This window comes from Meleagris gallopavo, chromosome 1 (genome assembly GCF_905368555.1).
Source record: "Meleagris gallopavo chromosome 1, MGAL_WU_HG_1.1, whole genome shotgun sequence".
NCBI lineage: Eukaryota > Metazoa > Chordata > Aves > Galliformes > Phasianidae > Meleagris > Meleagris gallopavo.
The window spans coordinates 144,101,290-144,129,132 of NC_139404.1; the positions used below are offsets into that span (position 1 = coordinate 144,101,290).

Here is a 27,843-nt window from a genome sequence, read left to right on the forward strand (position 1 = left end):
AGTATGAATACTAGCATTGATCATGGGAAGCAGGAGGGATAGCAACAGCTTTGTTTGACTGCTCTTTTATAGAAAGAGCACCACATACATCTTAACGTATGCATCTTGATGTGATACGTTAAGATGTATGTGGTGCTCTTTCTAATAAAAAGAAATGGACACACTCAAACTTCTCAACACCTCCTTTCTCCCCAGAGTCATGAGCACTGCTGCAGACCTGAAACCTGCCTGATCCTGCTATGGTCCTCAAGCTGGTCCCTCTCTCCCTTTCTCAGCACAGTTAATCAGATAATCTCCTCTCTCAACTGACAAATCCACACTGGGACCTTCTCACCAGCCCAGCCACAGCCAGAGCTGAACCAACCTCAGAATTAAAACTCACTGAGAAGACATTGCTAACAAGGGCAGATGACTACAGTGTCACTGACAAATTAAGACAAGGTCAAGCTTCCTGCACAAGATAATGAAGAGTAAGACTGTTACATTTATTCTGTGCTGGCTATTTTTCTTCTTCTTCTCCTTCATTTTTTTTCTTTTTCATTTTTCTTTTCTTTTCTTTTTTTTTTCTTTTTTTTTTTTTCTTTTCTATTTTTCCCAGCAAATAACTCTTAGCTCTGCCAGCCAATAGCCAGTAGAGCCAAAATTCCAATTTTCTGTTTCATCCCAGTATGGTATCCCAAGAGTGCAATTGCTTCACAAGCTGTCAGTCCCAACACAGGGATGCTAAATGGAGCTAAAGAGCTCTCAGAAATCTCAGTATAAATTATCCTTCTGGAGCTGAACCAGTGAACATTTTCTGTGTTCACATGCTGGCACGCTGCGCGCATTTACAGTGACTCACACTCCAGCTTTAATGGCACCTTGACAATAGATAATCTCAGCTGCAAGCTGCGTGTGGACAATTACTTGCTGTCCCCATTTCTGTTTCACTCTTACAAACTGTTTTGTAAAATACTCTGTTTTCTGATTTTGCTTTGTGCCTGGTGGGAGTTTGGATTGAATCCAGTGGGGAAGGCTCCACCTCACCTTGCCTTGGTGTGGCCGTTCCAGCAGTCCTCCTCGTTTGACGAGCCGGCTGTCACTCGCTCGTCCTTGCAGATTGTGTAAGGGAATGTTGACCAAAACTTTTTAGAGAGCTTTAGTTTTTCTTTAATGTCTGTTACCTGATTAAGAGACAACGAGAGGGAAAACCAGTCAAAAACATCAGCTGCATTACGTTTCATTTTAAATAAGAGGTTGTTCAGTTCCATAATAGATGGAGGTGGAAGTTAAAAGGACTGAAGGTGCTAAAATTGAAATTCCTGTATTTATGAGCAAGGCACAGTGCCTTTGGGTTCAGAGAGCGCAAATAATTAAAGTCACCTTTTTTTTTAGGCAAGACATTAAGAAAAAGCATCTTACATCTTGCTCTTTCTATTCTCAATTTGTCTGAGGTTTTCTAAAATATACATCTTTCTAAGAATTAATATGCCTCACAGTCTGCTGAATGTCAGTTGAGTTAAACAGTGTTCATCAAATAAAATATCTCACCCACCAGCTTGGTCATGTCTTAAATAAATATTATATTTAGATCTGTACATGCAGGCTCTAAAAAAAATGATGCATGATGTGCAGGTTCTAAAAAAAGTGAGCTGATGTTCAACAGATTTAAGACACACAGGCTGAATACATTGCAGTACATTTGGATCTTGGTAACAGCAAGAGGTTTGTGTATACATGCAAGCAGAGACTAAATCTATCTTTGCTATTAGATAAATATCTGTAGCTGGATACAGATTTTACATTCAGGAAATGTTGGGACAGTATCAGAACAGTTCCTTTATGTTATAAACTCCCTCATGAACAATAATTTAATTTGGCAAGATTCAGGCAGCAAGCAGGAACAAACTGAATTTCCAGCACCAACTTAACACATGCTCTGGCTGAAATGTTATCACTTCTTGTTTAGTGATTGGTTTACTAGAGTGGAAAAATCTACAAGAATAGATAGAGAATACAACAAAGGACAGACTACAAAGGATGACTGGTGCTACTGTTGTTCTTATGGAAACATGCATTTCACGTTAAGCTATAATAGGATTTAGGAGAGCATGCTGAATAGCTTTCAAAGGAAATCACTGAGCTTTATTCTTTAAAATATGAGAAATAAAAGCTCTCCATTGTTCCATTCAGCTTTGAGATTGGCTTTTAGGTTGTTGAGGTATAATATTGTACTTGGCTATTTGTCTGTTTTATCTTTTGTTCTGAAGACATGATAGCTCTCCGAGCAAATGACCCACACTGCTTTGCAGTGCTTAAACTCTGTAGAATGTCACTTTATATGCCAGGAGATAGAAACATCCAAGGATGTTATTTCAGAAGCTCTGTGTGCATTTTCATTCGTAAGAAATAACTAGGACAGTATTTGGCTGTGAGTTGTTGACATCATTTCTTGCCATCCTATAAATCTCCTCCATATCCTACAAATCTCCTCCATATTCTTTGCCAAGCTCTAGTTGCTTTAGTTTTGTAATACTAACACTAGAAGTGTTTGCAAATCTTTACATGCTCAGTAGAGGAGCCTCATCAAGCCAAAAATTAAATCCCATTTTACAGACTGTGAGCAAGGTTTCAGTAGCAGTGCGGGCAATCTCAGGATGCCTGCCTTGTAGGGTGTCTTTGAGCAGCAGGCAGAGAGCATCCCCTCCTGCTCCCCTTCTGCACATGCTATAGATAAAAACCCCACAGCCACCAGTGGTGCAGATAACCAGCACAAGCCACTCGATTTACTTCCTGGGGCTCACAGAGAGCTGTGTAAACTCCTATTAGAAGAGGAAATTGGTCAGAGAAATCCTAAAGAAACTGCTGAAAATATAGTGAAAAGGGTCTGTAGGAAGTAGGGTCCATTCATGTAACCTTGGGCAATAAAAGAGCCTAGTGGATAGACTTCAATCATTTATTGTATCTCCTGGGTAGCCATTTACACAAGTAATCTGATGGTGGTAAGTAATTCGTTTTCAGGGCAGTAACTTCCTTGCTACTTAGAAGTTATTTGTAGCTATTCACAATGCAGATGCTAAGAGATGCTATATTCAGATTTCTACCATAATCAGACTAGAGTTGTGCTCTTGGACTTCAGATTTCTATTCAGAACCACAATTGACTCAACACACATTGGAAAGTGATTTTCTCTTCCTGCCTCAGCCCGTGCAAGGGCCAAATTATAGAGAAAAACCTTCATATTTTCATAGAATTCAATAAAATTTGACAAGCTCTCACAGCTGACACACTGCACAGTCTCCTCAGAAGTACATTCTGAAAATTAAAATAAGGAATCTTACTCCCCAGTAACTTTCAAAGATATTAAATGATATTTGTGTATTCTGTATGTGTGCTGCATATAGTTAATGCATTATTAAATTTCCTAACAATAAAAATGTTTTTGTGTTACAGAAGCATGTCTGGTAAGGATGATCTTACTTTACCAATGATTATTGGTAAAACACAGCTAATTAAATCTTCCAGGCTTCCCCATGAGGTGTCATTTTAGAGACTACAGAGAGGAAGGCATTTACTTGACTTAAAAAAAAAAAAAAAAAAAAAAAAAAAAAGAAGAAATAGCAAAAATGATTACAGTTAGAGGGAAGTTACCTTTTTCAGCCCTCTCTTGGTGACTCTATGATGTGCAGGTAGTCAGTGAGTTTGAATCATAGAATCATAAAATCATAAATCCTTAGAGTTGGAAGGGACATCTGAAGGCCATCTAGTCCAACTCCCCTGCAGTGAACAGGGACACTACAGCTAGATCAGGTTGCCCAGGGTCTGATCCAGCCTTGCCTTGAAAGTCTCCAGGGATGGGGCATCAACAACATCATGGGAAACCTATTCCAGTGCTTCACCACCCTCACTGTAAAAGACTTTTTCCTTATATCTAACCTAAATCTACCCTCTTTAAGCTTGAAATATTTATAATATAACAATATTCAGAATAGATTTGGGTGATGCAACGCGTGCCATGATATGCAAAACTTTTGCCTGTGGGTTCCAGTGCCTTCAGTTTTGAGAACTCAAGCATAGTCACAGAAAGTCTCTTACTAGACCCCAGAGTTACATGTTTCCCACCGTACATCATTTTGATCACCACCAGCATTTAAAAAATAGGTAACAGATGTACAGTCCCTTGAAAATGAGATAAAAAGACTAAAGGTTCAGTTAACCTTGCTTGCCTGTGATTTATGAATTCAAACTACTGCATCTCCCTAGTGATCTGCGGCCATGTAAATGATTCCTTGGTATTTCCCATGCTCTGAATTAAAGATTAACTTTCAAGCATAGTTAGACTTCTGTGGAAACATTTAAACACAAGATGTCTGGAATTTTTACATATTTCCTTCCCACTTTCTGTGGCAGAGATTTATTCAGATACAGACAGCCAGATCTCTGGTCTCAGTTAGCCTGTCTTTCCCCAGCTATATCCCTGACATTGCCCTTGCATTAATTTTGAACTATTCCTCAGCTACTTTGAAGATACTAAATTTATTTTGAGTATGTTCTCTCATAAGAGAAGGTATATACCAAGGGCTGTGCAAAGAGTTACATTTTTATTTTATTTGAGGACTATATAAAGGGATATTAAAAATAAGTGGCTATTAAAATATCCTGGCTTTTATCCATTATTACTAGCAGAAGGGAAGTGCTATTATGTAGGTGAGAAAAATTAAATGTTTGCATCATTTCCAAAGAGAAAATCATATCCAGAGTCATGGAAATATTATAGTTACATGACCCACATTGAGAAACAGTTAATCTCTTACTTTTGCCTCTGACTTCTGTGACCAAAGCAGTCACAGGCTGTGCAATTCCTCAGCAGAATTTACACCACCACTTATGAGCTCACTTCTAATCCTGCCAGCACAGATTCAATCTTAAGCAGGTAAATAGAGCTGACCAAGATTTTTGTCTTCTTTACTCACCTTGGACTCCAGAGAAAGGGAGTGAACTAAAAAGCAAGCCCATCATTTTGTAAGGAATCAGACCTTAGAATTCCTTGTTTTTAGCTCAGGATATCTGGATAACTTGAAAATCTCACTGAGATAATTCAGAAAAGCATTGGAAATACCATGAAGGACTAAAAGTGAGCTGATGATATTTTAAAAAGCAGGAAAGATTCAAAAAAGGTGCCTGTGAAGTCGGCAGCTAATTTCCTATGGAATTTGCTTCAGTTTTATTTCCAATAGAAACATGCTTCCTCACCAAGGGGACAAGGAGTGCCCAGAAGAAACATCAGCCCAAAAGCAAATTTTTAAGTTGATATTCCAATATTTTTATTTTTAAAGTAATTTCCCTTATTTCCTCCTTCTCTCTCCATGGCAAGTCTGTCTGAGATTTCTTCCAGTTTTAGCTCCACCAACATAATCCCTACTCTCACAGTCGGAGGAGCATCTTGAGATGCTAAAACAATGTTCAAAGATGTGTCCAAAACCAACCCTGGTTCAGTGTAATAAATAAAATACGGGTCTTGCTTGTGTTAAGAAGAAAAGGTTATTAACTTTCTTTTCTTCTTCTTAACATTTTTGCATCACACTTTTTTTGGTTTGCTCTAAAAATTTTGGCAGATTTTATTCTGAAATGCCAGCAGGAGATTCACCTTGCCTTTCTGCTGTTACCTTCTACTTGGAGATGCTCAGAAACATCTGAACACAAAATCTCAATGAGGGTTAATTCTTTATGCCTTGAAAATAAGCACTTTCTTGCTACTCACTGGACACTGTTTCTCTGATGGGCCACTCTGGATGAGGTAGTGTGGGCTGTATGTAGCAGTATAGCCACTCAGAAGACGTTTTGAGTGGATATTTGTGAAAAGGTGCTATAATTTCAGGGATTTGATTTCACAAGCAACATATAAGTAATGTCACTTCTTCAAGTTGTATTACTCCCAGATGAACAACCGTGTCTTCCATCACCCACTTCTTGTTTTCCCTTAGAGGCATCTAACATCCCCAGCCAGACACCCAGCACCCTTGCAGTCTTCATGAACAAGGGTGCAGAGTTTGTATAATGATGGGCAGCTTGATAGCAGATTTATGGATAGGGAGCTTGACAGCCTGATCTGCATGTGGGATCATGAAGAACACACCCTTTGTCACAGACATGGCAAGGTAGCAAGAACAAGCAAATCATTATGTACTGATTTCTGTTATGCCATACCAGCAGAAAACTGCTCAGGACTTTCATACATCGATCAGTATTTACATCCATTAGGGGCTTAATCTGAAAGCGTTCTAAGACTAATGGCCAACAATTTGTTTAAAAAGACTTGGTCAGCAGGCTTAAAACACACGTTATGTACTGCCTGTAACTGCTTCTTATGTTTATGCCTCTGCTGCATGTGAATGTCACAATTGGTGCAAGAATTATATGTCATAAGCAGATAAGTGCGGGGTAGCTGGATATTTCAATTGATACCATTTTCCTTGTAAAATGGGCTTAATCAAAAGCAGTTAATTCAGACTCCTAAGTTTTTGGGGCTGTTCCTCAAGGAAGATCTGTGTCTCCTGTATGTCCTTTGCTACAGCTGCCAGCTTCATACAGGTGACTCAGAGGCACAAGGCACTTATACATAAGCTGCTGAACTGTGCTCCCACTACGGATACCAGATGCTTGAATTTTGTTAGCAAGGATCTCTCTCTCAGTGTTTCCAGGCACTTGCATTTCTCCACCAAATAGGTGTGGGAGATTAGGTGCATATTTTTGTTTGGAATGCCTCATTAGGTGCTCAGAACTCCTGTGCACATTGCATATTGCAATGTTGATCTGCTTTGACTTGGGACAAATGAAGCAGAGCTGCATTTGCTCTATATATTGATTATTTTTTTTCATACATTCATACACTTTCCCATTATCTCACAAAAAAAAAAAAAAAAATTAAGTGCTGAGTAGTTGGGGAACCCTGCACTTCATCTTGAAGTACTTTTCAGAGGCCAAGAGGCCAGTCCTGTGTGGGCAATGCTGACCTAGAGATGGCGAGGACCTGGAGGAGATGGCAATGGCCTAGGGAGGATGGCGAGGACCTGGAGATGGCGAGGGCCTGCTGAAGACAGCGAGGACCCGCAGATGGCGGTGTTGCTCAGCTTCCGACCGCTGTGAAACCCCGCTCTGTGCGCGCTGTTTTCCGGAGAGCACAGCCGTAGATTGTTCCGCTGATTATAAAACTGACAACCCTGTTATTTTAAACTCGAAAGTGACAGGCTGTTATTTTAATGAGGTCTGCCAGTGCCAAGGTTAACCAAAGCTTTATTTCCCTACAAAATGTTAAGGCTGCGGATCTAAAAAGAGGGCCGTGAAATTTTATGGTTATTGATAATTTCTCTGCGCATCCAAGTTCTGAGAATTTCACCCGGGCCTTCTTGTGCAACAAACGTTGTTTTTTGTTTTTTTTTTTTTCTTCTGCTTTTCCTTTTTAAAATTTGACTTTGCAGCTTAAAATGATCCAGAGCTCTCCCAATAACTGCCTGCTCATGATTCATGCTTCTGCTTAGAAAAGCAGATGACAGCTCTTCTAATCAAGAACTAACGCTGAATCCCAGTTATAAAACACAAATGGGTGCTTGGGTAATTTGTGAAATAAAACAAATGAGCTAGGCGACTTTCCAGAGCAAGATGATTCTCACCAGAGTATTTTAAAGTGAAATGAAAGGGGGGTTTACTCTCATTATCTCTAACGGCTATTCATGCCTTTGACAAGGAAAAGTTTAGGTTTTTAATAACAGGAAGTAAAGAATTATTATTGGCCCTTCTGAATCCTTTAAGCAACAGGTATAGAACCTTAGACAGCTAGGGGTGGATTCAGCTCCTGTGCTAACACTCCTGAACTTCTGCATCTACATTCACAGCAGTCTACTCATTTGCCCACACTTAAGACTTGTGCCTTTTGAGATGCTCACGGTATCCCTCCTAGCCTGCAGTGACGTATGCAAGTCTCCTACAGGTTATAAGTGTCCCGAGTACAACTTTGGATCAGCATTTCATATAGCTTTGATCAAAATGCATTTTTGAGGCCTTTTGGTTAATTCAGCTTTGATCTAGAACATGCATTTTAATGAAAACCAGGTTGCCCATGGCATGCATTCTGAGGAAAATAACTTACAGGTTTGCTCAAATGCTTACAGGAATTTCCTTGCCATCTGTGGCCAGGCAATGCTTATGCTACATCATTGTGTGTTAGCCAACATCAGAGGCAGATATCATGGTTGACATAAGGGGCTGGCGGCCCCTTGCTCAAAAATAATTTGATCAAAACAATGAGCGCCCTACAGCACTGCCACTTCTTTTGTCTTAACCCAGAGACAATTTCTTTTCTTCTTTTTTAAACCAGGGACATTCTTGCTACAGGCAAGCAGAGACTGACACCAAACGCTTCCATATTAAACATCTGCTTTCGTGGAGAGAGGAGGAGGAATCTTTCAAATGGTGAAGCACGCTAGGCTACATTTCTTTTCCTTTACAGAAATGTGACTGCAGACCCTTACTTCTGGCTTATTTTGCACATCCATATCCTTAAGTAGGTAAGTCAAGACAACTGCACGTACTTCCCCAGTAAGTAATAGCACTTCTTTTGAGAAGCAGGAACTGCTGTAAACTTCAGCACCCTGACAAAAAAAAAAAAAAAAAAAAAAAAAAAAAAAAAAAATCTGTAAGAACTTGCATCAGCTTTCACTTTTCCTGTAATACCTGGGAGCAGTGCTAAAAAGCTGGTCCCTAAATCTGATTCAAGCAAATCCAAAGCACTCAGGAATCAGCTTTTTATTGCAGATAAGTATAAAAGTAGTACCAGAAATATGCTGGAATCTTTAAGATAAAATGCCAGAGGCTTTTCTGTGGTAAGGCTTAGCAGTTAAGCACGGATTCTTTCTAAGCAGCCCTTCGTTGTTCCAGGCAAAAATGTTTATATCTACTGTAAACAATTACTAATAGAGTTTTTCAAGCTTATACTGGCTTTTGTTTGTCCTGGAAATGTTCATCTGATACTAATAATGAAGTGGCTGTTTCTTCTCTTCAGACTCCAGGGTTTACAGGGAATTGCCTGTTTTATAACAGACAAGTAGTTCAAGCATCCCAACAGCTATGAAAAGCGTATGATTTCTAAAGGCAGCAAGAGCTAGGACACATCCTTTCATATCAGAGCAAGAAGGATAATTGTACTTCATAGCTGAAGTAGCCTTACGTTTAACTTCAGTTCTTCTAGTGGTTTCTTCTTGACATAGCTCCATTGCCTTCCAAACTGAAGCAGCTCTCAGGAGACACTTGATGCCTTGAAAAAACCCAGGATTCAGAAATATGACGGCTACCCTGGCAGCAGCTTCTGGGCTTCCAACCTTGCCCTCCCTCAGCCCATGAAGGCTCATCCAGTTCTTCACCCAGTGTAGATAGAGAGGTGGAGAAAAGGCTGTGCTGAGGTGACCAAAAAATGACATGAAGTAAAAAAAACAAAATGAAAATGCAAAGCTAGAGTATGCAAGTAAGAGTTTTGATGACTTAAGGTGTAGCCTTAAGATATCAAAATTACTGTCCAGCAATGTAAAATATCTGAGATATCTTCTTTGTGATACTAAAAATAGTGTAATCTTGCCTACGGACTTCAGAAATCTTTTGTCACTGTCCATTTCTCAATGCCACATACTTTTTTGAGGGAGTCTAGGTGTAAACGACCTGCTCTTCTACATCTGATGCTGCTAAGTGATTAACTCATGAGTTAACTGTGCCCCCTTAAACCTGAGGCAGCATGCCGCCCTGGTGCGGCCCTTTGGGTGAGCTGGTGGCTGCCCTCCTCCCTGGATGAAGTTATGCAAGCTGTTGGTAGGTGCCCTTCTCCTCTCCCCCAAAGAGGAAAAGAAGATGCAAAACCCTCGGGCTTGAGGACAGTATTGTCCCTGCGTCAGTGCCAGGACCCACCTGCTTTGCGAAAAGAAATTAAGAGTTGGCAAGATGCATTTCTTCACACTGTAACTTGCAATAATGTGTTACCAGAACATCCCAAACTCAAAGAATAACAGAACTGCAGGGGTTAGAAGGATCTCAAGAGATCATTGAGTACAACCCCCCTGCTAAAGCAGGTACCACAATAGGTCACACAGGTAGGTGTCCAGATGGGTCTTGAGTATCCCCATAGGAGACTCCTCTCTAGGCAGCCTGTTCCAGAGCTCCGTTACCCTTACCATAAAGAAGTTGTTCCATATGTTATTATGGAACTTTCTATGTTCAAGTTTTAGGCCATTACTCCTTGTTTTATCACTACACACCACCAAGAAGAGCCTGACCTCATCCATTTTCCTCCCACCTCCCTTCAGATGCTTATAAACATTTATCAGATCCTCCCTCGATCTTCTTTTCCCCAGTCTGAACAGACTCAGGTCTCTCAGCCTTTCCATATACAGAAGATGCTCCAGGCCCTTTATCATCTTTGTGGCCCTTTGCTGGTTTCCTTCTATCCCTGGCTTTTTGAACTGGAGGAGCTTGGAACTGGACACAGTAGTCTAAATGTGGCCTTACCAGAGCAGATTTGAGGGGGAGAATCACCTCCATTGACCTGCTGGCCATGCTGTTTTTAATACATCCCAGGATATTGTTGGCCTTCTTGGCCACAGAGCACACTACTGGATCATGGCCAACCTGCTTGGGTCCTTATCCACAGAGCTCCTCTCCATCAGTTCATATCCCAACCTGTATTGATGTATGTGGTTATTCCTGTTTCTTCCAATGTTATGTTTTCATTTCAGCCAGAATTTAGCTTTCCTTTTCTTTCTCTTTAGCTTTCACTTCTCTAGTAGTGCTGTCTGTCACTCACGCACCTCAACTGAAACCACAGCTTGATTTCAATGGCCTGGATATTTGCATACTGGATTATTTTAACCCAAATACACAAATCTGCATTATTGCAAGTGGTGAATATATTTGGTCAGGAAAGAACTAACAATTAACATAGAGGCTTTCTGGCATTATGCGCAGTGATTGTGCTGATGTGCAGTTCTCTATGTATTGTTGGCCAAAATTTCTTTGCAGACCGCCCAAAGAAAATGCACAGTTTCATTTTCAGTGTTGCTTCCTAGATGAGAGATGATATAACAAAACTGGTTTTATAGCGCATACAAATATAATTTGTAAAAACCTGTAAGTCCAAACTAAAAATTGCAAAAGATTTAGAATGAAAACAGTAATATTTTCAGAGGGAGAAATGTTTATGAAATGCCATTTTTGGCAAGGAAAGTATGAATGTCAGTGGGCTCAGCAGGAAAAGAGTTTATCAGGAAAACAATCTGAATAAGAGAGAACCTTGTACTGTTAATCTACCATGTCAATATACTAATGACTTTCATTGCTTTCCTACTGAGGAGAGGATGGGTTATCCACTGCTGCTGTGGAGCTGCACTCCATTGTCCTTTCATGATAGGGTTTAGTACTCCAGTTACTGGCTCCTAATGGAACAACTGCACGCAGTTTCTTTAGGACTGCCAGAGGAAGACAGGAGACAAGAGAGTGGGTATGAGTCCAGCTACAGCTAGAGTCTAAGAATTATTCTAAAAGAGGGATAAATTTAAGTCTAGTTTGAAGTACAGCAAAGTAATAAGGTTTTCTCAAAAATTTTTTATTCTAAAGCAGCAAAATCTGATGGGGCTAATTGATTTTCTGTTTTCTGCTGTGGTAAAATGAAATGTCATGAATTTAAATATTCTTGCAAGAGTGCTGTGAATCCAATCTTGAATCAGGAAATAGAGCCCTTTTAGTTTTTTTGTTCCCTTTGATACTAAAGCTGCTAGGACATGCATATTTCTGAGTCTGGAGTGTGAGCCCAGTGAATCAGATAGCAGTATGAATTCAAGGTACGCTGCTTGTCTCTGCCATAAATTCAACACAGCCTGTCAGACAATCTTTAGAATCAAATCAGGACAATTTAAAGAACAAACACCGATGGAGGACTTTTGTGTGGATAAGGATGAGCACAGCAGCAAGCACTTGCAGCATACTGTGTGAATCTGAGTGAGGTGTCTGTCTTGAAGAGTTTTCATTCTGAATAGGGAAAGGGTGAGGAGAAAGGAATATTTCTATTATATATATGTAGGAAAAATAATTGTATGCCAAGAAAATTACTTGAAATCATACAGGGAGTTGCTGGATGAGCAGAGTATTACTCCTGTATCTCTAGTACCTTCTTTATAATGAAAAGTCTATTTTCCCTCCTTGGTATTGCTTTAGGTAATAAGCCTCCCCACTCCTCCAAGGATATGTCTACCTAACATTCACGATGATATAGCATAGTTTAAATCAAGTAGGTAAATACAGCATGCATCTAGACTTAGTGTTGCTGCTTGAGTATTTATTGTGGCTCTTGGGCAGGGTTTGTAGGTCACTATCCATCTCCCTGTCATCCCCAGTGTGTTGCTGGCATCCAGGGACTTCAGATCTACTTATTTCAGAGCAGGGATGCTGCCACATGAACAAGCCTGAGTAAGGCAGCTGTGTATGTGAAACTGATTTTGTCTTGCCCTCAGAATGAAGGAGAAGCACCAAGTCAGGGCTAGGTGGGAAGACAAGCGATACAGAGTTGGGAGGAGATGGAGGATGTGGATTTATGGCCACTGCAGCTGATGACCTGGGAATGGAGAGGCAGCATATGCACTGCATATGCAGTGACAGCAGGGACCTCTGGTTTGCTGCAGGCACTGGTGGCACAGGCACCGACCATCATGCTGTTCCTGCCCCTTCCTCTAATTATTCATGCTGATGATTAGAGCATCAGAGGGGCTATAGAGGCTGAGATGGCATGTGGTCCCAGCAGGCTCTGTAGTGGCAAGGATGCTGTGTTGAGGTGTGCATTGCCAAACCAGGTTGTGGGAAGAAGATGCTTTGCATCTGCTGCTGCAAGCTGATGAGGGCAGTAAGGAATGCAACACTACAGGACCCAAAGCAATCAAGCTGCAGCAGTTAGCAAGGGATTCACTTCACAAAAACAGCAAAATAAGCTTGTCTCATTCTTCCCTCTCCCTCAAATCCCAGACAATCCCTTCCTGTCTGCTCATCACAGCTGAGCACAGACAGAGCACAGAGCACAAACAGGTATAATCGAGTGCTATCTGCTGCAGAGCTGCCCATGGCTGGCGGGCAGCACCCTGCTGGCTAGCACTCCTGATGGACATGAGTTGCTGGACAGAAGATCAATGCTTGCTCCTTGCATGCAGGCAGTTTAAAAGCAGCCTAGCCTCTGTGCCAGCTCAGGATTGAAACAACTGCATGCTGGTTATTTATTTGTCTCTTTTTCAAAGTGCATTCCCCACCTTAATCTGGTGCTGCATGTAGGCAAGGACTCATGCAAGGCCACACCAGGTAGTCAGGAATCACAGGCTCTGTTCCCACCATCACGAGTGTATCTTGAAAATCACGGTGTTTTAAAAACAGCAAATGCTGCTGTATATTTGCCTCCTGAATCTGGAAGCTTTAAAATTTGTGCTTCTGGGGATTTGGTGACAGTCACAAGGGCTGGAAAATTGGATTGCTTTTACCATAATAGTGAAGAGAGTAGATTTTAAGAAAAGCAATTTCACAAGACATGAGATAAAATCTAGAAAATTTGCAATTTTGGCTATAAAAACTAAACCCAGCCTTCTCTAAAGGTTAAAAAAGCTCAAAATGGAAAACACACAGCCTCACAAACAATAATGTCTCAAATGAAATAAAGCTAATAATAGAAACATTCACATTTTCTCTCTATTATAGCTATAAAACCAGTGATATTTTACAGTCAGGAGCTCTTCACCAGACAGAAGAGATTACTTTCACTGAGTCAAATCTACCATTGACATGGAATGTATAAAATATAGGGCACTGCCTGAAGTATATTTTCGGGAGCATCCCATAAGGATCTAGAGCTTTATGAACTGTTACATTTCTGATTCTCTTAATTGGAGTAATTCAGGAAAGCAGAGTGTCTTCCAAAAAGCCTGGGATTTGGTGACATGGAACAGAAAAGGATCGGGAAGATATTGGCACAGGAGGGATAGGTCCTAGCTGACCTCACATAAGAGTTTATATGGGTATGTGAGGCAAGATCATGAACTGCAATCTCAGAATTACCTGTGAGAGTGAAGACACAGTGTTGACACAAAAGAAATATGCTTTTTGCCAAGGTACTGGGAAAAATGTCCTTTTTAAAACCCCTTCCTTCAGAGGTCTCAGAGCAGTTTTAAACTATAAGGAAAAATTGTGAGGACTCACTTAAACTGTAAACTCAGTTAATCGTTTTACTCATCAAACTGCTCAGCAGCAGTGATTATGCTATAATTTATATCTCATTTTTTAGTCACTGCAAATTTACTTCAGTACTTCTGTGAAAATTCCCTGACAGTAATTTATGCAGGCCAAAGTTGTATTCTATCAAATGTGTCTCAGCCTATCATACTTCATCCATCCATCAAAGCCAATAACAGTAAACACAGGGAATTTGGGAGGGAAGAGAAAAAAAAAAAAAAAAAAAGAGAGGAATAGAAGTCTTTCATATCAGTGACATAATGCTCGGAATTAAAAAAAAAAAAAAAGGAAAGAAAAGAAAAGAAAAGAGATGGGTTTCAGACAAACTATTCTGCTGCTATCCACTGCTCCTACATCTTTGCATACAGGATCAGCAGGTTCCCAGAGGGGACCTGCTGTTTGTAGAGGAAAGGGAGCAAATGTAAAGTTAGTACAAATGCTCAGAAAGTGTGGCTTGAAAAAAGAGCCCTGTGGAAAGAAACAGGCCAGCATAATTTCGTCTGTAATTTAATTTCTATGCACAATGAAAGAAAGAACATGAAACAAATACAGTGTTCAATGAAAAAGAAAAGAAAATTACCCTTATTAGTACGCCTTTTATTCTGCACTGTTAACATCTTGCTGTTGTGTGGGAAGATTGCCACAAGGAAGAACCAGAATACAATCCTAATGGAGATTTCCATCCCAAGCAAAGCACTGTGATGGTTGCTTATTCATTTGGCACTTCTCTGCCTTAGTCAGCACTCTGAATGGCAATGGGTTGCTGTGATATTTCTGAGTAACAGCCTGACTCTCTGGTCACTTGCCAATAGAACTAGCAATTGTTGTCTGCTCTGCCCTAAATACCAAGTAATTAGTTACATTCTCTGCAGTTCACCTCATCAGCCACAAATGGGCATGCACTGGTCATAAGAATTTTGCAGGTAAAGCAGGAAAGGTGAAAAGGTTTCACTTTCTTTGTCACTGATAATTTGCCATGAAATACAGTATAAAATCCATTCTTTTTTATTTCATTTGGTTCTTTTTTTTCCCACTCTTTTTTTTTTTTTTTTTCTTCTCATTTTTTTGTCCTTATTGCAGAACAGGAGCTCCCTCCTCAGCTGCCTTGGAGCTGGCTCTATCTGTCTCACATGGTATGGATGCACCAAGTCTATGGCCCAGCTTGCTTGCCACCCCCAGAACCACCTGTACCCTGGGTTCTAGTGTCTCCAGCTCAATTTGGAAGCTTGCAGGGCAGCCAATCCCTGGATGAGACAGTATATCTTCCTGTGCTGAGTCCTCTGCACCATGCTCAAGCATGGGAGTTGAGATGCAGGAGCAGCTTCCACCAGCTTCCCTTCAGCTGGTGAGAACTGCATCCTAAGAAAACTTGTACTCAGCTGCTGATGTGTTTCCCCTGTTCCTGTGTGACATTAAACAGGCTGGCTTGACACAGGGCTGGTATTACTGGGGAGCAGCACTCATGCAGTCACACAGAGGTAGGGAAGTAGTTGAAGGGACTCTTCCTCAGAAGATTCAAGGTGGGAGATGCCAGCCTAAGTACAGCTATGGAGCAGTACATTTGTTAAATAGAAGCACAGAGCTTTACCAAGTGTGCAGTGTAGATATAGGCTTTTGTTGGACTGCTTTTTTAGCATCCATTTTTTAGGTGTGTAATGTATATAAACACATACACCCGCACAGTTGTTTTTACATTCTATGATGTGTTCTGCAATCCCTGCCATCTAAATCAGGTGCTACTATAGACTTATGTTTCCGTTCCGGGCTTTCTACATGGATTTCCTTTCACAGAAACCAGGAATTACAGTTTTTTGGGTGCTGTGAACTTCAGTTTTGACAGTGTGGAACATGGACTTAAGCCAGAGCCATTGTCCCAGACAGAGCATCCAGAGCAGGTGGAAGCTGCCTTTGATAGCGAGGACCAAGTGGGACAACTCACTTTCAGATATATCAACCGAGCACGCGAGAGGTTAAAGCATATTAAAAGAGTTGCAAGAAACTTTCCCCAGAAACTACTGTAGCCTGTAGTCATAGAGCAGATGTACTTCTTTGGAACAGCTATAAATCCTATGAGTACCCTAATAAATACACCACACATTCATTGGAACAATGTGCCCTATGGATTTAAACTGCATCTTATCACTTCTTCCCGAAAATAATTATCACACCTATTAGAGGCTATATTTGGGATCTTTAGACTTATACATACATCTGCTTTCCTCTCTCTAGACAGATATTCTGCCATGAAGGACATATGCACTAGCAGCCTGATTTTCTCCCCAAAGAACAGAAATAACCCTGTGACTATACACAGGGGCACTAGTTGCAGTTTAAACGAAGGTGCCCTTGAATATGGCTGGAAGACACAGGCATTGAAATTCCTACTTTGAAACGGATCCAGGAGCAGCAGAAACCTTTGTGCACAAAAACCATTTTAAAGCATTTCTTCTCATCTCAGTCCACTGGAAGATCAAACTGTATTCATGAAGAATTAGCAGAACAAGAATTTTAAAGCAACTTCATCACAGTGATATTTTTGTTAACTTTCTTTCCAAACCAGCATGGAGTTGCAGTTGCTACTTTGCAATAATTTTCTGAGAAATATCTTCATTGCAAAGCCAAATAAAGCATCAATAACGTGTTTTTTTTTTTTTTTTTTTTTTTTTTTTGAAGTCCTGACATGTTAGATTCAGTAACACTACCTAACATTGATTCAAATTCTAGGGATGGTTTCTAGATGATTTCATTTTCCCTTCAAAATCAGACAACAGACATATTGGTTCTAGTATCTTACTTTTCTCAGAAGTTCAAAAGGAATTCAGAAGATAGAAAGCAACAAAAAAATCCCAGAAAAAGAAGCTGAGCAAACAATTCTAAGCACAACACAGACTTTAGAAAAATCTACAAATTATTCTAAACATAAAAGAGAAATAATGCATTACATTATTACAGAAGGGGGAGAAATATGAAGAAAGAAGTAAAATAAACCCTGTAAGTCAAGTAAAAATAAATTGTAGGAAGAAAGACTTGCATCACAACTGTAGGAATAGAGCTAAAATTTCCTGTTGAAGTATATACAGTGGATTCCTATGCAGTGAATGATGCAAGAATTTAATGCAGACTAAGTTCACGGTTCACTGAAATGATTGCTTCTAAATGTTAACTTGACTCCAAATATGAAGAGATGATCTCACTCAGACAATGTGTGGAAGCCTGCATTTCAGCTCAGACCAACTTCATTTTCATCACAAACAGAATTTTGCCAATAAAAATCTGGGAGCAGACAGCTCTGGTTGTCATCCTTAGGGATAGCAAGCTAACCTACTTTCTCTAAACAGAGAGTTGATTTCTATGTGTTTACCTCAGCAAAGAAAAAGTACTACTGACAAAAATAATAAACCATTCCTTGGAACTGAGGCATCTTAGAAAATATAGGAGATATTTTCTTTTAATGTGTGCAAAACACAGTGAAATCCTAAGTCCCACAGAAACTTAATATGCAAAAGTAATGATACTATGAAGTCTGCAAATACTCAGGTTTGCCAGTGAGAGTTTGCAGATTTACAGTCATAAAATTAACCATGTGTCCACATGTAAAAAGAAAACTTGTTCTCTAGCAGCAAAGCTGTATGAAAGCATGGCTCCTCTATTAGCAGTAATATTCTTGAAGTTTATTTTGAGCTGATAGGTAAATACATTGTATAAAAATTATTTATGGTTTTCAATGTTTGAAATTTTAAAAATAAAAGTAAAAGTAAGGTACATCTTTCTCTCTCCCCCAGAATCAAAGCAAAGGCTTTTTCTTCCAAAAGAACCATTGTTTTTCTTATCTAGAATCCAACTAACACCACATGCACATACAGGCATTGAGTCAGCACAGCCCACTTTATTGCAAGAAACTTAAATCAGAACTGATATTAAATCAATGTCTTGATCATACGCTGTTCCAGAGCCCTCCCTCTCCCACCAACAGGCGTGCTGCTGAACCTCAAAGTAATGATACATAGCCTGATTTGGATTAGCCTTATCATAAACAGGAACAGTTTTTTAGCCAGTACATAATTCTCATTAACTTTGTGTTGTGGGGCATGCACAATATCCACAGAACACCTACTCTTGTTGGGAGATAGCTTCAGTTAGCAAATACACCGACCTTCCATGCCCTAAGCAGGAAAGCTACTGTGTGTGGTGCTTTGTACAGCATGCTGACTGCACACTGGTGATACCCGTTGCCCTGTACAGCTTTCTAGTGCCAGTCTGTCAGGCTTTTCCTCTTCTTGCAGTACCATCAACCTGCATGCCATGTGTAAAGGTGTATGACATGCGTACCACCACACTGTTGAGCTGTATCATAGCTTTCACATTATTTCAGATTGTTTGAACTGGAAGCACACACACACACGAACTGCATTTTTCTTGGACTACAGAGTTACAGCATGAGACCCACAGGAGATTCTAGATGAAGGTATTGCCATCTGTGGATGTAGGCAGTGTGCTCCTGGGGAAGCTACTCATCAGCAATGTGAACAATGCAGTTTGCACCAGAGAGCCTCAAGAGTCAAAGACTGCTTCCTAACCTTCTTCGTATTTAGTGATATTGATAAATCCTTATAGGATAGGATGCCATTTCCACAACTTATGGAAACTCATTTGTCCTGCTTGATGGACACAGTTTGTTTGTCCAAACACGGGTTACCAGTGATGTTGGAGATGAAGAGCCCTACCTGGCTTTCAGCTGTTATTTCAGAAGGGTATATCCTGCTGTCATGCTGAAGCACTGCTGTGACTTCTATTTTGTGTTACATGTGATAGTCTATATTACCTTAGTTGTTTCGTTATGGTAGTCTAAATGACCTTAACGTAGTGCGCCCCATGCATTTGTCTCACTAATCTACATCATTTCAATTGGCAGCAAGTAGCATATCCAGGGTCTGACAGCTAAAAAGTAGGTGTTGACTAAATGTTAGAACATCTCTTTGTAGGTGAAAGAAGAATCGAACCTACATATCATAGATGCTGATTTGACACTGATGAACAGCATCTGGTAAGTACTTGTTTTCTTCCAGTAACGAGGAAGAGATGGTCTGCAGACTACAGATGGGCATGCATTGCAGAGCTGTGTTCCCTGGCAGCTACAGGATTCACAGAGAACTGGAAATTGTTAGTTGTAGAAAAATAATGCTTACTTCCAGCAATATTGGATGAAAATTTAATTGCCGGTATATTTTAAACTGAAAGAGCCAGCAGTAGGAAAAAATTATTTGTGAACTGAATACACTTAACATCCTCCTTTGTGTATTAAAGATTCACAAACAAACTGGAAAGAAATGTTCCCATTGACTTCACAGGATTTAGCATTAGATTAGATTGTATTAGATTATATAAGATTAGGTTATTTCTTCTGTGTGCAGTTTGATTTGTGAACATCATGCCTGACATTGCTTTAAGAGAGTATCTGAGTTTGTCTGCTCTGTCCATACTTAGGCTATTGAATTAGTGCTGCCTTTCGGAGGAGTGAACAGGTGCTTCCTGTGAAATCACTGGAACAGGCAGGGTGATCAGACCTGCTGAAAAACAAGGCTGCTTTCTGAAAAATCTCAGTACGGTGTTATTAGTTTAGCAGTGGACTCTAATACAGGATTATGGTTTCTTGTGATAATACCTATTCTGCATCTCCTGTCTACCTGGGATAGATTTTTTTAGTGTACTCACTATGATTTCCAACTCAGCTAACATAACTTCAGAAAATACAGTCCCAAATGGCTGACAAGATTTCAGTTAGGTAAAAAGAGGTGCTCTAACATCTCTAAGAGTAATGTAATTTCATTGTCTTCTATGAAATTACTTTTTCAAGAAACATACAAATCAGAGAAGCTGCTGTGTCATTAGAGGCAGCCATGAAAGACACCATACATCTGGTGTCATCATTTTAAAACAACAGACCATCCTTACTACAGAAACCCATTTATCGTTCAAGGCTCCTCATGGAGGGTTAAATGCTTTAGTACATATGAATGATGCCATAAATGTAGAATCAACGGTAGTCTAAATGACCTTACTTTAGTGTAGCCCAAAGCTGAACTCGTTCCAAAATGACAGGTACTATGAAATTGCCATTTGTCAGAAGTAGGAGGTAGCATTTTTATGTACACTTCTGTGTCTTTTCTGTCTGTCATTAGTTCTAACAGAACAGACAACACCAGTGATGCATTCACAAATTAGTAGCATATTTCAGCTTCCCTCCAAGCTGAAATGAAAAAGAAACCTTATAGGAACAATTTAATATTCACAATTTAATATTCCACAGAGTAAAGGTAAAAGACTTCTGTGTTGATGATCAAAGAAGGGCTTTTCATGGGAGATGGAAAGGTTCTTCATCCAGAGGTGTGGAATCAAAGACAAAAGGCTTATCTCCAGTGGAGAACAACAGCTGCCCAAATACCCTGAGGTGGGACTCACTAGGAAGGAGCTATTGGTTCAAAGAGAGAGAAATCTCTATTACAGGGTATGCTTCATTTTGCCTCTGAAACTCTTTAGTAAAACTCAGCACTCAGACTGTTTATTTTGTTCTGCTGTAATTTTTTCATGCTGCATCTAAAAGGGGTAGTACTAAAGTATGTTTGATTTACCCTACTCAGGTGTAGGGTTGTCTACACATCTGAGCCAGCAATTCTTACATAAAGTGCAAATCTGTTATTACAGACACAAGAACCAATGTACAGTAGTAAATTCAAGTGAGAAAAAATCAACCTAGCGACACACAAATAGGTACTGTGAGGGTTGTGAGATTTCTGATCACTGTGCTTCACAACCAGCTATACTAGTACTTCCACACTTTGCCCTAATACTTTTCAACATCTTTCCTGCATGCCGCCTAAATTCAGTCATAGGGAGTTCTGGTGTAGGGATAAAGAGCAGATGGATGGCTGAGGTAGGAACCTGGAGTCTCTTCAGCCAGGGGAAAGAATTAAACACAGATTTTCTATATGTGGGTAATTGCTAAGATAATGAGCTCTCTAAGACAAGATGTTCATTTTGGAAGATGATCTCTGCCTAGTGTTTCAAGGTACTACCTAAGTCAAACAGTCATAAATATGTGATCCAGGCTATAGATGGAGGAGATTCCTTGTACTTATGAGTAAACTGACAGACATATCAAGAAAATCAGGAACTAAATGTTAGCCTGCTTTAAACAGTGACTTGTTACTTCTAGGCCTGTGGATCCCAACCTTATTTGCTAACAAATCACTGCCAACTTTCAAACTTTCCCTTGGAAAGTTTGCTTCCTAAGAAAGGCTCTATTGAAAACACTAAAAATAGCTATGTTTTATATGTTTTCAAGAGGAAGTCTGAAGACTGTTTGCTTAAGTTTTGGAATTTGTCTTGCATTTCACACAGGCACAAAACTGTCCTCAGGTATGATGGAAATAGTGCTAAAGTTCGTGAGTCAAAGTTTTAGATTTAGCTCTGGACTCACTCAGTGCAGTTGTGTGTTCATTCTTTTTGAATCTAGGCCTAAGAGACTGCTTCCCAAAGGCACTGACAGCAGTGGGAAGACTGCTGTTGGCATTGGATCATGTTCTAGCGAAGATATAGACACAGACATACCAAAACTGACTTTCAAATTTGTACCACTGTTTCCACTGAACTGTGTTTAACGAGATAAACTACAAAAAGGATCAACATTTACCTTTCAAAACAGAAAACTTCAATATCTAATTGAGAGCCAAAGAAAGAATATAAATTGGGAGAGAGAGAACATGACCTCAGCAAAGAAGGTTCCAAGAGTAAAATAAAAGAAGTGACTTGTTTTAAAGAGTTGGTATTAGTATTTCCTCTCTTTTTGCTTAATAGGAAAGGCTTTATTGTGACGACTTTGTTTGCTTTTTTGAGTGGCAGGAAGACTCAGATAACAAAACACTGAGGAATGGCTTAATTTTAAACAAAAACAACCTCAAATTGTGTTCTTTAATGTTTTGTAAAACTAAGCATCAAGCTTTGCTGGCTTCCATCGGTTTCTGGTAACAGCAAATGAAAAAGAAGCTATGCAGATCATGATCTCACAGGAAATTCTATCATAAAACTCAAACATTGAAAAGATACAATACATATATTTAAAGACCTCAGTGTAAATATTTTGATTATATCAGCAAAACCTCTGTGAGACCCACATTAAAAATCAGTATAGTCATCCATACATAGAAAAACCTTTTCATATAAGGCAATGTTTGTAAGTCTTAATAATAGTGTTTGTTCAGACATGTACGCTGTCACCCTTAAACTCAACACTAAAAGTAGAGGGAGATGAGGATGTGACGGTGACAAAGACATGACACAGTTTTTGGAATACTTTGTGTCTGATGTTTGTCTTCTTTTGTGAGGAAGCAAGAAACTGAGAAAATAGCTCCTCTGCCACCTTTCATGTCAGTATGAAAAGTGGTATTGTTGAGATGATAGCTAATGGTCAGAATCCTTTAAACAGCTCTGTCAGGTGTGCTTGAGCTATCTGACTGATTTTTATTTTGGCTTCTTGACTCATTTGTCCATAGTGGTTTGCTTTTGCATCCAGGAGAATTGTGATGCTCAATTAGGACTCAATCATGCGGTGTGCTAAGAGGAAGTTACTTACCTGTTCAGTAATTAGAGGTCTTTGAGATGTGTTATCTCTTCATGCGTTTTGCTCTATGTGTAGGTGTGCATGCCTGTACCACTGGAAAATCTTATCGGGCAGTGCCTGCTTGGCAGGGATGGCAGCATCAGGATTGATGTACAAATAGCATTAAGCAAAGAAGGTTTCATGTTCTTCTTGTTTTAAGGGGGAAGCAATCAAGCTGAATGGGATTTGGCTCCCCACTGGGGCCTCACAGGACCCAGTGAAGGGTTAGGCAATTTAGAGGCAAGACAGTTTTGAATTCCACACTGGAGGAACTAGCTGATCTGTCCCATTTGATTTTCCTCAGAGCTCTCAGCAGCGTGGAAACCACTGGGGATGCAGACATTAATTGACCTGACAGTGCATTAGAAAGACATTCTGGCTCTGATGTCTCTTGAGAAAAATTTGACATGTTGTGCTTATGCTGCCTACTGATGGGGTTCACGGCTAGATACCCCCACTTCTGAAAAATGAAGGCAATAATCAAACTCCAGAACTCCCATTTACAATCTGAGGAGAAAATGCTTGTGGAGATTTCCAGCTGGTATTCTCCATGGACAGCATGCACACCACTGACAGAGTGCTCTTACAGTGCACACGCTGTTATCAAAGCATTGGCTTTGCTGGAGGAAGCCTATTTTTTTACTTTTTCTTGTATCATGTCTTTTTCATACTACCCAGTGCTAAGGCAAGGGCTGATTTTGATGGATGCAGTAGTAATATTGCTTGGGCTAGATACTGAAATATTTCTGTGAGACACTGAATTTTGGGGAATTCATGCTTTATTTCACATGTTCCACCAAATGGGTTCTCTCTCATGGTATCAATCTACTCTTTGCTGTTTCTGATGGCATGGGAAGAAAGTGTTTCCGTACAAACTTCCAATTACAGGATAGGGGGTTGGAGCATAAGGCATACAAAGAGGGAAGAGTTGAATTTTTCAGATGGAAGAAGAAAAAGCAAATAGGGAATCCTTTTGCTGTCTACAGTAGAGGGTGACAAAGAAGATGGAGCTAGATCCTTGAAGATCTATATCTCATCAGTAACAGACTGTAGACACAACTGACAGTATGGGAAATTCCAATTAGATGAAGGAAAATTTTCTACACAGTGAAGGTATTCAAACATCAGAACAGATTACTTACACATCTCCATGCTAAGAGATATTCAAAACTTGACTAAGGCAGTGCCCAGAGCAACCTGATCTTGAAGACAGGCCTATCTTTTACGTCATTCCTTCTATAAACTGAAAGGAGATGTAAAAGTAAGGAGCAAGGGATAGACCACATAACTTTCAGAAGTTCCTACTAATCTAAATTATTTTGTGAGTATGTAATGCTGATTTCCATCCACACTGAGTTATTTAGATCTTTCAAGGAAAGCATCTCTGGGCTGTCTGGATTATGTAAATATCCTCAGGCATGCCTGCAAACAATAAAGGTCAATTCTCATGTTGTGTGTGATGTTATATGACCCAGAAGAAACAGAAAAGAGGCTGGTGACATTTAAAGATTTGATTAAAGTCTTTGCAGAGGTTAATATATGCGTACTGTCCAGGGATTAAGCTTTGCTCCAATACCTTTTAGAATTTTACAGACTTCTCATTTACCATGAGGGAAATTTTGAAAGAGCTTATTGATTGCTAACACTACTTATATGGACTCTTTTAACTGCTAAAGCTGTTGTAAGTCTTGTAAGTGGACTACAACTGCCAGGAAACAAAAGTGCACATTTCTATATAAACAATGGCAAAAGCATTTACATCTGTCTGAAATTGTGTACTCTGAGGTCAAGCACTCCAAGCTAAACTCCCTGACCTAACTGAGGAATTACTTAGTGACCACTCTGAATCTCACTCAATTAATCAAGGCATTTAGAATCTGAATTGGCCTCTACTCCTGTTTCCTCTTGAGAATTGGACATGATGGAAACAGGGACAGGTGGGAAGGATATAGTTCAGTTCTATATTTTGAGAGAAAAGCTCTCACTCTCCATGTAAGAAACCGTAAAAGGACACAAGAAAATAGTTATTATAATAGTACTTATAGTACTATGATGGTAGTATATATATATATATAATTATATATAAGTTGTAATAGTACTTGATATCGCTTGCTAAGGTTTGATGCAGGCATGTATGCCATGGAGCAGAAAAATAGGGAGTAATGCTGAATCTCAGAAATCTTGTGGATAGCGGCTATCAGGAATTCTGACAAAAAGGAAGGTTGATAAGTGAGTTTTCAAGACCAGAAAATATGGGTAACTGTTAACCATCTATGTCTATGACATTTTCATGATAATGCATGAGGAAAACACAGAATGAAGACAGAATTTGTTTTCTGTCACCAGTATGATCACAGACTACCTCATTTTTCTCATAGGCATAAAATCTTCCTAAAAATGAAGCACAGTTTTTAACATGTATTACAAACTGTCTGTCCTCACTGGAAAGATTTGCCCTTGGCAAGTGTGTATTTTCTTTCTCCCTACACATCTGATGATATCTGAATACTGTAACCAGGAAATTATTGTTGTTGTTCTGTAGTTCAGGTAGCTAGGTGACAAATTAGTGCTGAAAACATTCAAAGCTGTTTGGCATGAAGATCTCACCAGCAGCTTTCTGTGTTATTGTGATGATTTTGTACAATGATCTCCTAAGGCTGTTTATTACTGAACTCTTTTAATTTGTCATACTTAATGAATTCACATTTTGCCAGGAACATTTGATAATTTGAAATAGAAACTTGAAAATGCACCAACAAGACTTATTTGTTTCCAAGACAGTTCAACTATCTGATTTCCTTCTAGAAGATTATCATGTTTGAATGGTGCTTATACTTCCTATATTCAGTGTGATGATAAAAGACACCATGCATAAGGTCCATGCAGAGGCTCCACACCTGCACATGGAGTATTGTACCACCGATTAGTTTTATTTGATGTTGGAATAATAATACTGGGATCATCATCTTGTCTTTTTTCCCTTTTAGAAATTAAATCTGAAAAGAAAAAAATCTAACTTACTGTCTATTTTTCAACTAGATTCATGAATGAAATGAATTTCATGAATATGTTTTATGCCTTCTGGAGAATTATACCACCTAGGTGCTTTATAAATGTGAAAAACTGAGGATTTTTTATTCTCTGTATAAGTAATTTTTTGGAAGCCTTGGAAGAATGAAGAGAGTGGTTGTCAGCACTTCTTACAGGGATGAAAAAGAGCTCCGTAAGAACTGCAAATGGATCTGTAGGCTTCTGGTTAGAACAGACAAGGCATATTAATGCCTTGGTGGTGACATGCTTTTAAGGACAGAGGTAGAGGTGAAGTCTATGTATTTAGAAAAATATTGGCAGCCAAATGAAGCCAAATGCACCTTAATTTGCTATCTTAATCTATGGCAGGTGAAACAATAAGCTAAAAAAGTTCAGAGTTTGTAGCTATTTTATTTTATTTTTCAAGAAAGGAAAAGGAAATTTCTCTTTTGTTACAAAGCTTATACGAAAATCCCATTGTTAATGATCCCATTCTAAAAGAACTGAAACCCTGCAGGGAAGTTGCTGGGTAGAGATATCTCAGCAGGACAGTGGTTGCAGCCAGCAGACTGTACAGCAAACACAGCTGGTGGGATCAGCTATAAAGAATAAATCCATCCCAAATCCGCAATATATATTTTTCCATGATGTTTCTGAGATTGTCTGGATGTGTAAGAAGAGTGATGGGACAAGGTGGGGGGTGAGAAACTGGAAAAAGTCTCTTTGCTAGAAAAAAAAATCAAAGGCCTCGTTGCCATGGGTCATGAGGGACATCTCAGGCCAGAGCATCTGGAAGCTCTCCTCTCTATCAGTATCAGAGCAGCTGAAAGGAGTCCTCACAGCTTTTTTGAAAGATGTTGCAAAGTAGACACCTGAGATACCTGCATGTTACAAAAATTATGTACCTTCATATTCTTTTTTGGTGTTTTTCACAATCTAGTCATTAAGAATTGTGTATGATTCTGACAGTAAATTCTCAAACAGAAGAGCAAAGAGTCTCGTGTTTACAGAAATAAAGATTTGTAAGCCATTCCCTTTCTCCTGTAGTAGTAACGACACAACTTTCTGTCAGCTGGTGACAAACTTATTTTCAAAAAGCATTGAATCTCATTACTGTTGGGATCAGTCCAAACAGTTGTCAGCAAGAAACCTGGAACAAGTGTCAGTGGTGCAATCACTACCCTAAACTGTTCAAACACAGAGCTTAGTAAATGCTATCCTACTACCTACAGAATAAAATCTTAATTACACTCCTTCAGTCCTCATTTTGTTTTCAGAATGTAGAGTTATGACGACCTTCTCTTCTTGGCTGGCACTATATAAACCCTGAGTCCTCATTCATATTTAGCTGAAAGGATTTTCATCTAGTACTGTGCAACAAATCAAAAACCTGCAGGAACCTGCAGATATTTTATAGTCAATCCAGCAGGACGCTGCAGTTTTCATATTGAGTAGTAATATATGACCTCAACAAGACCCAGACAAGGGCTTGTGAGAAAGACTGTGCAGCTTCAAAATGATTGCTTTGAACGTAGGACAGAAATATGGGTAATCATTGGCATCCCCTGACCCAGGGTAGTCTTCTGAGAGATAAGTATACGGCAGGAGACAAAGAACATCTGGGAGCTGGCAGGTTTTGCAGGTAGGTCACATCACTTGAAACTGAGATTTAAACTGATACATATATAAATAAAACTTCTGAACATTGCTTTGAATGGGGGCAGGAAGGCTTGTTCTCCCTCTTGCGACAAGCCATTTTAAACACTGATAGACGCTGGAAACAGTGCTTACTTTTCAGTCTCCAAATAGCCAAAGTGCTTCAAAAGCAAAGCCTTAAAAAAGGTTTGGATTGTTCTGAGGTGTTACAACATGCTGTGACT

At 39.5% G+C, this 27,843-nt stretch overlaps 1 protein-coding gene across 1 annotated transcript in view; it reads right to left on the bottom strand.

Moving 5' to 3' along the window:
* The window catches only part of GPC6 (glypican 6), a 732,688-nt gene that overhangs the window by 13,083 nt on the left and 691,762 nt on the right, over positions 1-27,843 (bottom strand). Inside the window, exon 7 of the mRNA XM_085215637.1 lies at positions 1,027-1,163. Coding sequence (XP_085071763.1) covers positions 1,027-1,163 — 137 coding nt within the window. The remainder of the gene's footprint in view (positions 1-1,026; positions 1,164-27,843) is intronic.